This window comes from Physeter macrocephalus, chromosome 14 (genome assembly GCF_002837175.3).
Source record: "Physeter macrocephalus isolate SW-GA chromosome 14, ASM283717v5, whole genome shotgun sequence".
Lineage (NCBI taxonomy): Eukaryota > Metazoa > Chordata > Mammalia > Artiodactyla > Physeteridae > Physeter > Physeter macrocephalus.
The window spans coordinates 20,865,898-20,881,536 of NC_041227.1; the positions used below are offsets into that span (position 1 = coordinate 20,865,898).

Sequence of the window (15,639 nt, forward strand, 5' to 3'; positions counted from 1 at the left end):
AAAAGCTGAAAGCATTTCCTCTAAGATCAGGAACAAGACACGGATGCCCACTCTCGCCACTTTTATCCAACATAGTATTGAAGTCCTAGCCACATCAATCAGACTACAAAAAGAAATAAAAGGAATCCACATTGGAAAAGAAGAAGTAAAACTGTCACTGTTTGCAGATGACATGATACTATAGATAGAAAATCCTAAGGACACCACCAGAAAACTGCTAGAGCTCATCAATGAATCTGATAAAGTTGCAGGATACAAAATTAATACACAGAAATCTGTTGTATTTCTATACACTAACAATGAACTATCAGAAAGAGAAATCAAGGATTGTTATCCCATTTCCCATCACATCAAAAAGAATAAAGTATCTAAGAATAAACCTACTTAAGGAGGTAAAAGACCTGTACTTGGAAAACTATAAGACACTGATAAAAGAGATGGAAGATGACACAAACTGATGGGAAGATATCCCATGCTCTTGGATTGGAAGAATTAATATTGTTAAAATGATCATATTACCCAAGGCAATCTACCGAATCAATGAAATCAAACTACCAAGGGCATTTTTCACAGAACTAGAACAAATAATTTTAAAACTTGCATGGCAACACAAAAGACCCCAAACAGCCAAAACAACCTTGAGAAAAAAGAACAGAGCTGGAGGAATCACATTCCCTGACTTCAGACTATACTACAAAACTGCAGTAATCAAAACAGTATGGTAATGGCACAAAAAGAGCCACATAGATCAATGGAACAGAACAGACAGCCTAGAAATAAACCCACACTCTTATGGTCAATTAATTTACAACAAAGGAGGCAAGAATATATACAGGAGACAAGACAATTTCTTCAATAAATGCTGCTGGGAAAACTGGGCAGCTACATGTAAAAGAATGAAATTAGAGCATTCTCTAACTCCATATATAAAAATAAACTAAAAATGGCTGAAAGACCTAAATGTAACATTGGAAACCGTAAAACTTCTAGAGGAAAACACAGGCAGAACATTCTTTGACATAAATTATAGCAATATTTTTTTACATCTGTCTCCTAAAGCAAAGGAAATAAAAGCAAAAATAAACAAATGAGACCTAATTAAACTTAAAAGCTTTTGCACAGCAAAGGAAACCATCAACAAAATGAAAAGACAACCTACTGAATGGGAGAAAATATTTGCAAATGATATAACCAATAAGGGGTTAATATCCAAAATATATAAACAGCTCATACAACTCAACATCAACAAAATAACCCGATTAAAAAATGGGCACGTTTTTCCAAAGAGGACATGCAGATGGCTAACAGACACATGAAAAGATGCTCAACATCACTAATCATCACAGAAATGCAAATCAAAACCACAATGAGATATCACCTCACACCTGTCAGAATGGCTATCATCAAAAAGAACACACACCCAAAGAAGAAAAAAAAAAAAGGACACAAATGACAAATGTTGGCAAGGATGTGGAGAAATGGGAATACTTGTACACTCTTTGTGGAAATGTAAATTGGCCACTGTGGAAAACAGTATGGAGGTTTTCTCAAAAAAATGAAAACAAAACTACCTTACAACCCAGCAATGCCACTCCTGGTTATGTATCAAAAAAAACCCCAAAACATTAATTTGAAAAGATACATGCACCCCAGTGTTCATAGCAGTATTATTTACAATTGCCAACATATGGAAGCAACCTAACTGTCCATCAACAGATGAATGGATAAAGATGTGGTATATAAAATATATATGATGGAATACTACTCAGCCACAAGAAAGAATGAAATTTTGCCATTTACAACAACATGCACAGAACTGGAGGGTATTTCGCTAAATGAAGTACGTCAGACAGAGAAAGACAAATACTATATGATATCACTTATATATGGAATCTAAAAAATAAAACAAACTAGTGAACATAACAGAAAAGTAGCAGACCCACAGATATAGAGAACAAACTAGAAGTTACCAGTAGGAAGAGGGAAGAAGGGAGGGGCAAGTTAAGGGTAGAGGATTAAGAAGTACAAACTATTATGTATAAAATAAATAAGCTACAAGGATATATTGTACAACACAGGGAATATAGCCAATATTTTATAATAACTATAAATGGAGTATAACCTCTAAACACTGTGAATCACTATGTTGTACCCCTGTAACTTATGTAATATTGTACATCAACTATACTTCAATAAAAAAGTAATAATAAAAAAATAATAAAAGATGAGGTTGTTGTCCAAAATTAACCTCTAAATGTCTAAACGGCAGAGTTGGCTGGGGTGTGGGGAGGGGGGAAAGCATACTGTGGAGCCCTTTGTCAACCCCCTGCCTTGAAAGACCTCAACCTAAGATGTCACTAAAATCCTCAGAGGTCAGTAAAGGGCACCCCTTTTTCTGAAAGTTTGATAAATGGACCTGGGCCTCTATGGCTAGCCTCAAAGGGTTAAGAATACAACAGGAGGTGAGCTGTGGCTCTCCGTAAGGCCACATACCTCTGACTACATCTCTGCCTGTAAAACAAGAACATTCACCACCTCCCTCCCTCGGGACTCTTGGCAGGCTTCATCAGTGGCCAATGACGATAAAAATGTTTGTTATTTATAATGCCCAGCAGCACGCTGCATCTGTGAGGACAGAGCCACAGAGCACAAGGATTACGTCTTTAGAGTGTGATACAACTGTGGGCAGAAAAACTCCAATCACGACCTCCTTCTCAAAACCCCAAAATAAGAAATGTAGATGAACAGAACAATCCAGAGCCCACGTGCCTATCTATGTTCATCAAGGTTTTCCCCACCTTTGCTGGCTGTTCCTCCCTGCTGGTTCCCTGAATGCTGGAGCTCCTCAAGGCTCTCCCCATTGTATTCCACATTCCCTTTTAAGAGACCTCATCCTCTCTCATGGCTTTAATTACATCGTATTGACTCTCGAATGTTGATCAACATTCAGCACAGACCCTCCTCCTGATACAGACCGGCAGATGCAACTACCTACTTGACAGAATCACCTGGACATCTTAAAGGCACCTGTTTAAAACTGAACCCAGCATGCTCCTTCCCCATCCCCACCCCAAGCCTGCCCCTTTGCCAGGGTTCCTCCCAGTTACACCAGCAGGATCTCTGGGACATAGTCACCTCCAAGATAGGTATCTTCAGAATATATTGTATATCGTTAAGTAAAAAAAGAAACATGTAAAATTGTGTTTAGTAGGATGCTATCTTTTGTGCATCAAAGGGAGAAAATAAATGAATAAATAAATATCAGGCACACATATCCATTTGCGTACTTCTTTGAAAAGAAACAAAGGAGGGATAAATCAAAATAAAAATGGTTGCCTATCAAGCGAGAAAGGGAAAAGGGTGGAAGATAATGAGATTAAAGGAAACTTCTGTGACTCTATCCTGTTATGTAGTTTTAATTTTGGGAAATGTTGTATATAAAAATTTTATATAATTTTTAAATTAAATCAAAAGGAAAAACCTCTAAAAATTAAAAACAAATTGAGGCAAATTAATGTATGTCATGGTGGGAGTATACTTATGTGAAGAAAAGCCTATACTAAACATAGTACTCTGAATTATGGGACATATTTTGGGGCTCAAAAAGAACCACAAAGAAATCATAAATTTCACTCTGAGTCTTATTGTTAATAGAGAAAAAAATACATAATTATTTGAAAACTGTAATAAGTATGCTGTAGATGTGCAGAATAGAGTTTACATTAAAAAGAAAGAAAGAAAGAAAAGAAAACAGCTATCCTTAGAAAAGCCAGCTTGCAAGGCTGGCCTTTGGCTAGCATCTGGGAAACTGGATTTTGGGTGGTTCCCACAATTCCCAGAACTGATAACAATGGTTCACTATGGGACTTCCCTGGCAGTCCAGTGGTTAAGACTTCACCTTCCAATGCAGGGGGTGTGGGTTCGATCCCTGGTCAGGGAGCTAAGATCCCACATGCCTTGTGGCCAAAAAACCAAAACATAAAACAGAAGCAATACTGTAACAAATTCAATAAAGACTTTAAAAATGGTCCACATTAAAAAAAAAAAAATCTAAAAAAAAAAAAGAATGGCTCACTATGCCTAACCTGTTTGTGGAAACAATATGGTTTATGCTGAATACCTGCTTTCTTGCTGGAAGTCTGGAATTTTGGTTTGTGCTAGGCAGAGGGTGCTTATGTGACCTGTCCCCAATAAAACCCTAGGCAATGAGTCTCTAATGGGTTTCCTTGGTAGACAATATTTCATACAACTTGATGGGGTTCCCACTGAAATTCAAAGCTTTTATTGGTCAAGATTGGAGGTTGCTAGAGCCCAAACTCACTATTCTGAACACTAATAAAGGGAAAGAACCAAGCATTTATCCTGCCTTTTACTATGAACAGCATTTCAGAGTAACCATATAGGGATGAGGAAAAGGTCTTCTTCATTGAAGAATTCCAGCCAATAAAGGCCAAAGGAAATAATGGATCTAAGCAATGATCAGTGGATGCTAAAACCATTTAGGTGAAAGAGTTATAAAATGAAGATTTTATAACAGAGGGATCAGCTATTACCACCTGAACCCACAGATATCTTAGAATCTCTGTGTGACAACCAGACACCAAGTGCTGATTGATGACATGGAATGAGAAGTACATAGCGCTAGCTATGAGGTGTTCTCACTAAATAACTTGATCTGAATCAAATCAAGCCTCTAAACTGAATTTCTTGTTGATAGGAGATATGGGGAACAAGGCAACATGTCAAATGACACCACAGAGAAGCAATCAGCCAAATCCTGGATGTGGATGTGGCAGATGGCAATGACCTGCTTTCTCCAGCAAACCAAGGTCGTGAGAAAATTGGGAGTGGGGTGGTGGAAGGAGGGTACAGAGCTACAGAATACAGAGACCTATAGAACAAGAGTCAAAACAAGAAAGCCAATCTGATCATGTCACTCTCTTCCTTAAAACCCCTGGGGACCTGTCACTCCTCCGGCTGTTCTGATCGTGTCCTTTCTGTGCTCTGGCCACAGTCACCTGTATTCAGTTCCTAGACCATTCCTTCATTCCTCGGGTCCTTACACATGCAGTTCCCTCTCCTTGGGGGAGGGGGAACAACCCAGCCCCTGCCCCAGTGTAAGATTAGGTCCTTCTCCCTTGTTATACACCCTCACAGTACTCTGTACTTCTCAGGGAAACATGTGTATTTGTTTCATATCTGCCCTTCTCCCGAAGACTAGAAGTTCCTTGAGGGCACACACCACATCTTTCAGCAGAGTCTGACACACAGTAAGTATGTGCTAAATAAAAATCTGCTTAACGCACATGTGAACAAATAAGGTATGAACCATATGGCCCAATGCCACCAGGTGGGAATTTAGGGACACTCTAAATCAATAAAGCCCCGCGTAATCCCTGCTAGTCTTCATCGCTGTGATATCTATTTTCAGTACCTAGAAGCCAGTCTGAGGAGCGGAGGCTCACAGGGAAGGACTCACCGCCTCGTGGGACTTGGGAATGGGTACAATGATGGCCAGTACACAGATGAGCTGGAAGATGGCCCCCAGGAAGAGTCCATATCGCAGCAGGTTCTCCAGGAATGTGGGTTCAGGCACCTCGGGAGGGGAGAAGTCCAGGTCGGAGGCCATGGCCCCAGCTGCCTGCTGCCTGAGGTCCCCTCCGATTCACCACTCTCCAGAGCCAACTTCTAAATGCAAAGAGTTAATGTCATGTTTCTACAACTGACGTTTAAATGGTTCCACTTCCACAAACACACCCACATACATGCAAGAATATATAAAGCAACTGCAATGAAATGTTAACAATTCTTGAACCGAAGTGAAGGATATATGGAGAGTCATTGGACCATTCTTTGAATTTTTTTGTATGTTTGAAATTTTTCCAAAAATGAAGTTACAGGAGATAAATAAATAAATGCAAACATTTCAACAAAAATCTCAAATCAACATACATTTGCTGAAGGCCTGCTCTGTTTCAGGTTTTATTTATTTGTTCATTTATACATCCAGTCATTCATTCAACAAATACTTATTGAACACCAAGCACTGAAGAGTAAAACAGACAAATCCCTGCTCTCTCGGGGCCTACCTCTCAGGACAGAGGCGGACAAAGAACACATCCAGATGGGACATGCCATCTAGCGATAACTGTTTTGAAAAAAGCTTCAGAAGGGTATCATTTTATTTTGTATAAGGTGACAGGAAGGGCCTCTCTGAAGAAGAGACAGGAATGAAGTGACAGAGATAGGAAGTATGAGACTGAGCCAGTGGAGCATCTCAGGGAAGCATATTCCAGGCAGAGAGAAAAACAAGTGTAGAGGCCTCAGGGCAGGGATAGGAGTCCAAAATGGCCAGAGAGGCATACAGGAGGGAGAGTAGAAGAAGGTAAGATCAGAAGGAGTGGCGACTGACCTTGTAGGACCCTAATACTTCTGATTTGATTGAGTAAAATGTAAAGCCACAGAAGGGTTTTTGGCAGAAAAGTGACATAATCTGATTTACACTTTTTTTTTTTTTTGGCCACGCCACATGGCTTGTGGGATCTTAGTTCCCCGACCAGGGACCGAACCCGGGCCCCTGGCAGTGGAAGCACAGAGTCCTAACCACTGGACCACTAGGGAATTCCCTGATTTACATTTTAAACGGGGTGGGGGGATGCAGAGTGGACATAGGGAGACCAGTGAGGGAGCTACTACTAGTAACCCAAATAAGAGATGCTGGGGACATGGACGACAGGGGCAGTGGTGGCCAGCGGTGGCAGGTCCGGCCTCAACCCACCTCTCTAGCCTCTCACTTCACCAGAGTCCCCCACTCCTAATACCCTGGTCGAGCTGAAAGACCTGCCTGTAATTCTCCAAGAGCACCGAGCTCTTTCAAATCCTGGGTCTCTACCCAAGTGGCACACTCTGCCAAGAATGCCCTTTCCCGGGCTTCCCTGGTGGCGCAGTGGTTGGGGGTCTGCCTGCCGATGCAGGGGACGCAGGTTTGTGCCCCGGTCCAGGAGGATCCCATGTGCCGCGGAGCGGCTGGGCCCGTGAGCCATGGGCACTGAGCCTGCGCGTCCGGAGCCTGTGCTCCGCAGCAGGAGAGGCCACAGCAGTGAGAGGCCGCGTACTGCAAAAAAAAAAAAAAAAAAAAAAAAATGCCCTTACCCATTACGACTGCTTGGCGAAGCCCCTACTCTACCTCCAAGGCTGAGCTTGTGCCCCCCCCACAGCATGCCTTTCTTACTGCCCTCCTCCTACCCTGGTAGGACTGAACTGCTCCCCCTCTACCACCGCACCCACGAGTGGCTTCCTTTGGCCCACCCCAATGAGAAAGGGGAAAACTTACTTGGGAACCAGGCCCACCTGACTCCAAAGCCCTTTGTGTTTTCAGGGATCTGTGCCACAAGGCAACTTTCCACTAAATCTGAGCTGTCCAATATGGTGGCCCTGAGCCACATGTGGCTATGGAGAGTTGAAACACAGCTAGTCCAAACTGAGATGGCTGTTCAGTTAGGTCCACACTCAATTTAGAAGACAGTATGAACATAAGAATGTATCAATAGGGCTTCCCTGGTGGCGCAGTGGTTAAGAATCCGCCTGCCAATGCAGGGGAACCGGTTCGAGCCCTGGACCGGGAAGATCCCACATGCCACGGAGCAACTAAGCCCGTGTGCCACAACTACTGAGCCTGCACACTAGAGCCCGCATGCCACAACTACTGAAGCCCACACGCCTAGAGCCCATGCTCCGCAACAAGAGAAGCCACCACAATGAGAAGCCTGTGCACCGCAATGAAGAGCAGCCCCTGCTCGCCGCAAATACAGAAAGCCCGTGCGTGGCAACAAAGACCCAACGCAGCCAAAAATAAATAAAAATAAAAATAAATTAATTTTTAAAAGAAGAACGTATCAATAAAATATCTCATTAACAGTGTTTTATACTGACTGCATGTTGAAATAATATACTGGGTTAAATAAATTATTAATTTCATCTGATGCTGAAAAAGAACTAAGCTGGAGGATTCACTTTCTGATTTCAAAACTTAGTATAAAGCTTCAATAATCAAAACAGTGTGATACTGGCATAAGGATCTAGGCCGATGGAATGGAATAAAGAGCCCAGAAGTAAATCCTCACATATATAGTCAACTGATTTCTGAACAAGGGTGCCAAGACCATCTAATGGGGAAGGATAGTCTTGTCAAGAAATAGTACTGGGAAAACTGGATATCCACACGCAAAAGAAGGAACTGAACCCTTATCTTACACCGTATACAAAAATTAACTCAAAATGGATCAAAGAACTAAACTTAAGAGCTAAAACTATTAAATTTATAGAAGAAAACATAGGAGGAGTCTTCACGACATTGGATTTGGCAATGACTTCTTAGATGTGACACCAACCACAGGCAACAAAAGAAAAAATAAATTGGACTTCATCAGAATTAAAAACTTTTGTGCATCAAAGGGCATTATCAAGAGAGTGAAAAGACATACTGGAAAACAGTTTGGCAATTTCTAAAAAAGTTAAACGTAGAATTACCATATGATCCAGCAATTCCACCCCTAGGTATATACCCAACAGAACTGAAAGCATGGACTCAGATACTTGTACACCAATGTTCACAGCTACACTATTCACAATAGCCAGAAGATGGAAACAACCAAGAGTCTATCAACAGATGAATGGATAAACAAAATGTGGTATAGACAAAGGACAAAGGACATCAGCTACTAAAATGAACGAAATTCTGATACATGCTGCATGGATGAACCTTGAAAACATGCTAAATGAAATAAGCCTGACAGAAAAGGACAAGTATTATATGATCCCACTCATTGGGTACCTAGAATTGGCAAACTCATAGAGACAGAAACTAGAATATAGGTTACAGGGGCTGGAGGAGGGGCAATAGGGAGTCATTGTTTAATGAGTACAGAGTTTCAGTCTGGAATGATGAAAAAGTTCTGGAAACAGTGGTGATGGTTACACACACTGTACACTTAAAAATGGTTAAAATGGTAAATTTTATGTTATGGATATTTTACCACACACACACACAAATTGTACCTGTTTCTTTTTACTTTCTAAATGTGGCTACTAGAAAATTTTAAATTACACACATGGCCTGCATTATATTCCTACGGATGGCTCTGGGTTAAGAGACTACCCTAAAACCTTCCTCCACTTTGGCTCTGTGGCTTCACTGCTTTGCAACATTTTTCCAACATGAAGGAGGAGTGACTAAAGGATGACAAAAACAACCTTCCAAGTGAACAGACTGGGGTTTATGCAAATGCGCATTGTCTACCTTTCAACCTAGTCACTTAGGAAGGTGATGTGCCGGAGCCAACAAGACGGCGACTGTTTCCCACCACTTCTGTCTCCTTTGCAAATGGCTTTCAAAGCCTGAGGATCACTTTTTTTTTTTCCCCCCAAAATCCTCAGAGCTGGCAGATCTTCATCCTCCCAGGAAGGATTTGATTTCTGGAAGGAACCCAACATCATCTGGATCCAAGTGTGGTGAATCAGGTGGAGCCTCAAGCCCAGGAATACCATTTTTGGTCAAATACAAGGTTACGACGCTCAGACCCTAGGCAGATTGTTTGGGGTGGCTCAGAAACTGGCCCTGAAGTGAATTCCAAGGCTGCTGCAAGAATAGCTTTACTGGAGGAAACGTACAGCCCAGACAGGACACTATATCCTTACACCATGTGAACAGCAAGGTATAAAAAAGCTCTCTCATTTCTTCACAGTTGCACCTCATAAATATACACTTTTTAAAAATGCCCTTGGCCCTAAACTTTACATTTAAGGCTATAACAAGCCTAGTGGGCTTATCAATACTTAGATTTATTAGTGTTACTCACAGCAACATTGTTAAGAATATTTGTAGTACAATAAAAACATGGGGCCAAGAGTCAGGCGGGGGCACAAACCCTGCTTCTATCAGCAATTAGCTACACTTTGGGCCAATCTCTTGACCTCCTACAGACTGGATGTTCTCAGGAGGCAAACAACAACAATAATATCTATTCAAAGCTATAATGCATTTAGGCTTTTTTTTTTTTAATGGCAATTAGGCAATATAACAAGAGCCATAAAAGTGATTATATCCTTTGAATAACTCACTTCCTAGAATCTACAGTAAGGAAACAATTCAAAAGAAGAAAAAGGCTTCAGGTACAAAAAAGTTCATGGCAGTGCTATTCATAATACTGAAAAGCAGGAAGCAACTAAAGTGTCCAACAATAAAGAAGCAGTTAACCCAGTTATGGTACATCATGGGATATTCCCCGTTGGCTAAAATGGCAAGTACATATGTGGTATATCAGGTCAGCAGAAAGTCTTTGCAAAACTATATTAAATGAAAAAAGAAAATAATTACATAAACACTGACTGCAGCCATGTATAAACTATGATTTCACTGGCTAAAGATCAAAAGAGGCCATAAGAAAATGTAAATAGTTGCTGTTTAAGTGAAGGGCTCATAAGTTTTAATTGTGGGGGGAATATCATTGAAAAAAATAAATACAATCTAAAAGAAAAATCCATGCCTATCTACTCCTCTCACAAGGCTTTTATAGGGTCTAATGAAACGCTGCCCAAGAGAACTTTCTGCAATGATGGAAATGTTCTATACTTCTGTTCTCCAATATGGTAGCCACCAGCCCCATGTGGCTATTAAGCACTTAAATGAGGCTTACAGAACTGAATTTTTCATTTTCATTTTACTTTATTTATAGATAGTTGCATGTGGCTAGAGGACTCCCACATTGGACAGCGCAGGTACAACCAGAAGGTGGTTGTAATAAAGTTCTGGAAAACATAAAATGCTCTATACATCTTGTGTCTGCTTTAGAACTCCTGTCTAATTTTCTCTGTACCCCTACGCTTTACTTCCCAGTCTGCCTGCCAGGATTTCTGGGTTTTCCTTTCCTGAATACAGAAGTCACAAGAGTCCTACTCATCCTTCAGCTCCCAACAAGGAGGCTCTTATCCCTCAGACTCCTTGACAGGCTTTGCTCCCCCCACCCCACCCCCAACACTGTCACAGCAGTAGCAGTAAGCGAATCATTTGCCAGATGGGCACAGCACTTTACAGTCAGCATCTCATTCTTTTCACAACCACTCTGGGAGGCGGGTATTACTAATGAGGATGAGGAAACCGAGGCTTGGGAGAGGTTACGTGGCTTACCCTGGGATTACTCGGCTGAGAAGTGGCAAAGTTAGGATTCAAACTGGCTGGTGGGTACGACTGAAACTTAGCTGGTTGTCAATGGTTTTCAAACTGCAGGCTGTGGCCAATTTGTGAGCCATGGAAAACATTAAGGGGGCTGCAGCTGACATTTTTTCCTCTTTAATTTTATTAACCAGTACTTCAATTAATTAAGTAAATGACAATAGAAAATATCATATCAGTAAGGGTGAGTATTGGGTCCTGAAGCTTTTTTTTTTAACAAGTTATATCCATCTACATCCAAGCAAGGATGTTCTGGGTCAAAATTCAAAATGTATTTCTTATTGTTTGAGAAATACTACACAGTCTAATGCTTTTACTTGCTCCACTATAAGCTCCTGGACAGCAGGGACCCAGGGTCCATCTTGAGTTTCTTCCAGGGCCTGACTCAGATATTTGGTAACTGATGAAACCTATGGTTGCTTCCCACCTTTAAATTAAGAGCAGATGCCCCAACCAACAGCCTCATTTAACAAGGAGGAGGGGGAGCAGAGAGGCACGGTGCTTGCTTAGGCTCTACCAGTGAGTCAGGGCAATGCTGAACATCCCACTAGGTCTCTAACCCTGTGATGCTCCAGACTTGCTTAAGAGCAAACGTTTTTACACATGGGGGGAAACTCATACCCCCACCAGAATTTCATAAAAAGTACAGAGCCATTTATTATCAAACATGGCAAATAATTTCATAAGGTTATCAGACCCCTTGAGGCTCATCTGTGAATGCCAGATACCAGTGGTCTGAAGCATTCATTCACTGGATACATATTTACTGAGCATCATTCTAGTTCCTGCCATGGAGTTTTCATCCAATTGGAGGCACTCAAACACACACATATAGATATGTAATGGCAGCAGTATTATCAGAAATATAAATAGGGAGATAAGGGGTGCTATTTTATATGAGGTAGTCAGGGAAAGGCCTCTCTGAGAAGGTGTCATTTCAGCAGAGGCAAGAAAAAAGTGAAAGAACAAGTCATTTCAATTCCTGTTAAGTACCCCAAGGTGAAGAAACAGCAAAGGATAAGGTCCTGAGGCACGAATGAACTTTATGACCAAGGAGAAGAGAGTAGAGTGAGCAGCTGTGTGGGACCAGTAGAACGCTGGGTCAAAGGGGAGCCACTGGAAGGTTCTTAGCAAAGAAACGACATGATCTGACTCATTTTTAAATGGTCCCTGTGGCTGCTGTGTTGAGAACAGAATGTAGAGGGGCAAGAGTGGAAACAGGGAAACCAGTTAAGAGGCTACTATATAATAGTCAAAAAGACACACTTGCACCAGGTAGCAGTAGAGGTGGTAAATTCTCAGGTTGTAGATATATTTTGAAGAGAGGGCCAACAAGATTTCTGAGATGAAATCTGAAAGAGAGAAATTTAAAATAAGACCTGAAGGTGAAACTATTCTGTATGATACTGTAATGGTAAATACAAGACATTAAGCATTTGTCAAAACCCATAGAACTGGACTTCCCTGGGGTCCAGTGGTTAAGAATCTGCCTTCCAATGCAGGGGACGCGGGTTCGATCCCTGGTTGGGGAACTAAGATCCCACATGCCGCAGGGCAACTAAGCCCGCGCGCCACAACTAGAGAAGCCTGTACACCACAACAAAGGGCCTGCGTGCTGCAACTAAGACCCAGCAAACTTTACAGCACAAAGAGTAAACTTTAATGTACATGAATTTTTTAAAAAATCATTTAGGTATCCAGGATGGAATGCAGAATGTGACATTCTGAATCTAAACGTATTAGAAATGGATGAAGCGATTTCACTGAAGGGGTAGGGAGAATCAGGTGCTGACCTCAGTAACTTCGGAAATGGATGGGGTTTGTAAGACTAAAGGCAAAACGAACTGTATATGTCACTGTACTCTAGTTAATAAAGTTGTTTCCCACATGGGATATAGGTTACCAATTCTGAAACAACAATACATGTACACTGGAATTGAACAATTAAGTAAATGGATGGTAGATGGTGGGAGCTAGGTTTGTTACAGTTGGAGTAAAAGGTTACAGTTAAGCCAGAGGAGGCTAGAATGATCCATGTGAAATGGATGAGTGTTGCAGACATCAGTATAAACTCATATTTAGATTAATATAGATACAGAAGGCTACATATTTATATATATACATATATGTGTGTGTGTGTGTGTGTGTGTGTATATATATATATGTAGAGAGGGAGAGGAGACGGAGAGGAGAGGGAGAGGGAGATTAGTCTACACACATACATCTCTTGCTCTTTTGCTGAGAGAGCCTAGAAACATGGGCATACCAGTAGCAATGAGCACACCTAGCACCCAGATCTTGGTGTCTGATACCATTCTCCAGTAAAAGGAACCAGGGCTCCTGGGAGAAATGGTTAACTCTAGGTCTGAAGCAGGAAATACACAAGATGAACTTGTAACAGAAAGTAAGAAAGTGTTCAAAAAAAACCAAAACACACTGATTGGGGTATGTCAAAGGGATATAGAAGCCACTTCACAGAGCTCCCAATCGCCAAAGCCAGAACAATTTGGACAACAAAGTAAATTAAGTAGTACTGGATTATAACCCAAAGTATGAAAAGAAATATCCAAGACTATACTGATATGAATGATTTAATAAATACACAAATTTCCCATGGAGAATTTCAAATAATTTATGTAGATAATCTGTCTTAAAGTGTGACGTATAATTCCACACTCCATAAGCATGGGCTGCAGTGAGTGCATAATGACTTCCTTCCAAGAGTACGGTATGGAAAAGTGGGAGAAGGGGAGTAACTTTAACAGTGGAAGAACTTGACTACCTCAAGCTAGTGATCTGGGTTAACATCAACTGTGATAACTTATATTGAAAGTATATACCCTTGATGTGATATGATGAGAATGGCACTTTACTTCTCTGGTCTTCCTCCCCCAAACCTATAACTCCAATCTCATCATAAGAAAAACGCCAGACAGAAAAAGAAAGAAAGAAAGAAAAACATCAGACAAATCCCAGCTGAGGGTCATTTTACAAGATATCTGACCAGTAATACTCAAAACTGTCAAGTTTATCTAAACGAGGAAAGTCTGAGGAACTATCACAGTCCTAGAAGCCTAAGGAGACACGACTAAATGTAATGTGGCATCCTGGAACAGAAAAAGGACATTAGGAGAAAACTGAGCAAATCTGAAGAGACCATGGACTTTAGTTAATAATAATTTACTGATATCAGTTCATTAATTGTGACAAAAGTATTATACTAATGTAAAATGTTAATAACAGGGAAAACTGTGTGGAAGATATATGGGAACTCACTGCAGCATCTTCACAATAATTTTGTAAATCTAAAATTGTTCTCAGGACTTCCCTGGTGGCGCAGAGGTTAAGAATCCGTCTGCCAATGCGGGGGACACGGGTTCGAGCCCTGGTCCGGGAGGATCCCACATGCCATGGAGCAACTAAGCCCGTGCGCCACAACTACTGAGCCTGCGCTCTAGAGCCCGTGTGCCACAACTACTGAAGCCTGCGCACCTAGAGCCCGTGCTCCACAACAAGAAGCCACCGCAATGAGAAGCCCGCTCACCGCAACTAGAGAAAGTCCGCGTGCAGCAACGAAGACCCAACGCAGCCAAAAATAAATAAATTTTTTTTAAAAAAAGAAGATGATTCTAAAAAAAGAATCCGCCTGCCCGTGCGCCACTACTGAGCCTGCGCTCTAGAGCCCGCAAGCCACAACTACTGAGCCTGCACTCTAGAGCCCCTGTGCCACAACTACTGAAGCCCGCGCACCTAGAGCCCGTGCTGCACAAGAGAAGCCACTGCAATGAGAAGCCCGCGCACCACAAAGAAGAGTAGCCCCCACTCGCCGCAACTAGAGAAAGCCTGCACGTAGCAACGAAGACTCAACACAGCCCCCCGCAAAATAAAAATAAATAAAATAAATTAATAATAAATAAATAAAATAGTTCTCAAATAAAAAGTTTATTGGAAAAAAAAGTCACTATTTCAAAATAAATAACCCCTGAGACATGTATAGCTGTCCAGACTTAGCAAATAGAAACTAAGTCTTCTCTTAGATTGAAAGAGACAGAGTCCAGGGATGTTGGTAGGGGATCCTTGGCTTCTAATCAAGTGATTTAAAAATTCTGTCCTGAGAATTCAAAGGAAACAGACTGGGGAACAGAAATCAGTGTCAGGAATTACTGCCTTACAGCCATGGGCTGTATACCCAGACCCGTCCCATTAAAACAAATTCCCGGGCTTCCCTGGTGGCGCAGTGGTTGAGAATCCGCCTGCCGATGCAGAGGACACGGGTTCGTGCCCCGGTCCGGGAAGATCCCACATGCCGTGGAGCGGCTGGGCCCGTGAGCCATGGCCGCTGAGCCTGCGCGTCCGGAGCGTGTGCTCCGCAACAGGAGAGGCCACGACAGTGAGAGGCCCGCGTACCG

General features: G+C 41.7%; 1 protein-coding gene across 6 annotated transcripts in view; it reads right to left on the reverse strand.

Moving 5' to 3' along the window:
- The window catches only part of MANBAL (mannosidase beta like), a 46,925-nt gene that overhangs the window by 29,313 nt on the left and 1,973 nt on the right, over nucleotides 1-15,639 (reverse strand). For 4 of the 6 annotated variants that reach the window (XM_055090048.1, XM_055090047.1, XM_007104139.3 and 1 more), the window contains exons 2-3: nucleotides 12,497-12,582; nucleotides 5,480-5,688 (exon numbers count right to left, since the gene is read on the reverse strand). In XM_055090048.1, the coding sequence (XP_054946023.1) occupies nucleotides 5,480-5,629 (150 nt within the window). In that variant the 5' untranslated portion in view covers nucleotides 5,630-5,688; nucleotides 12,497-12,582. The remainder of the gene's footprint in view (nucleotides 1-5,479; nucleotides 5,689-12,496; nucleotides 12,583-15,639) is intronic. The other 2 variants (XM_007104140.4, XM_007104137.3) reach the window with 1 other exon arrangement.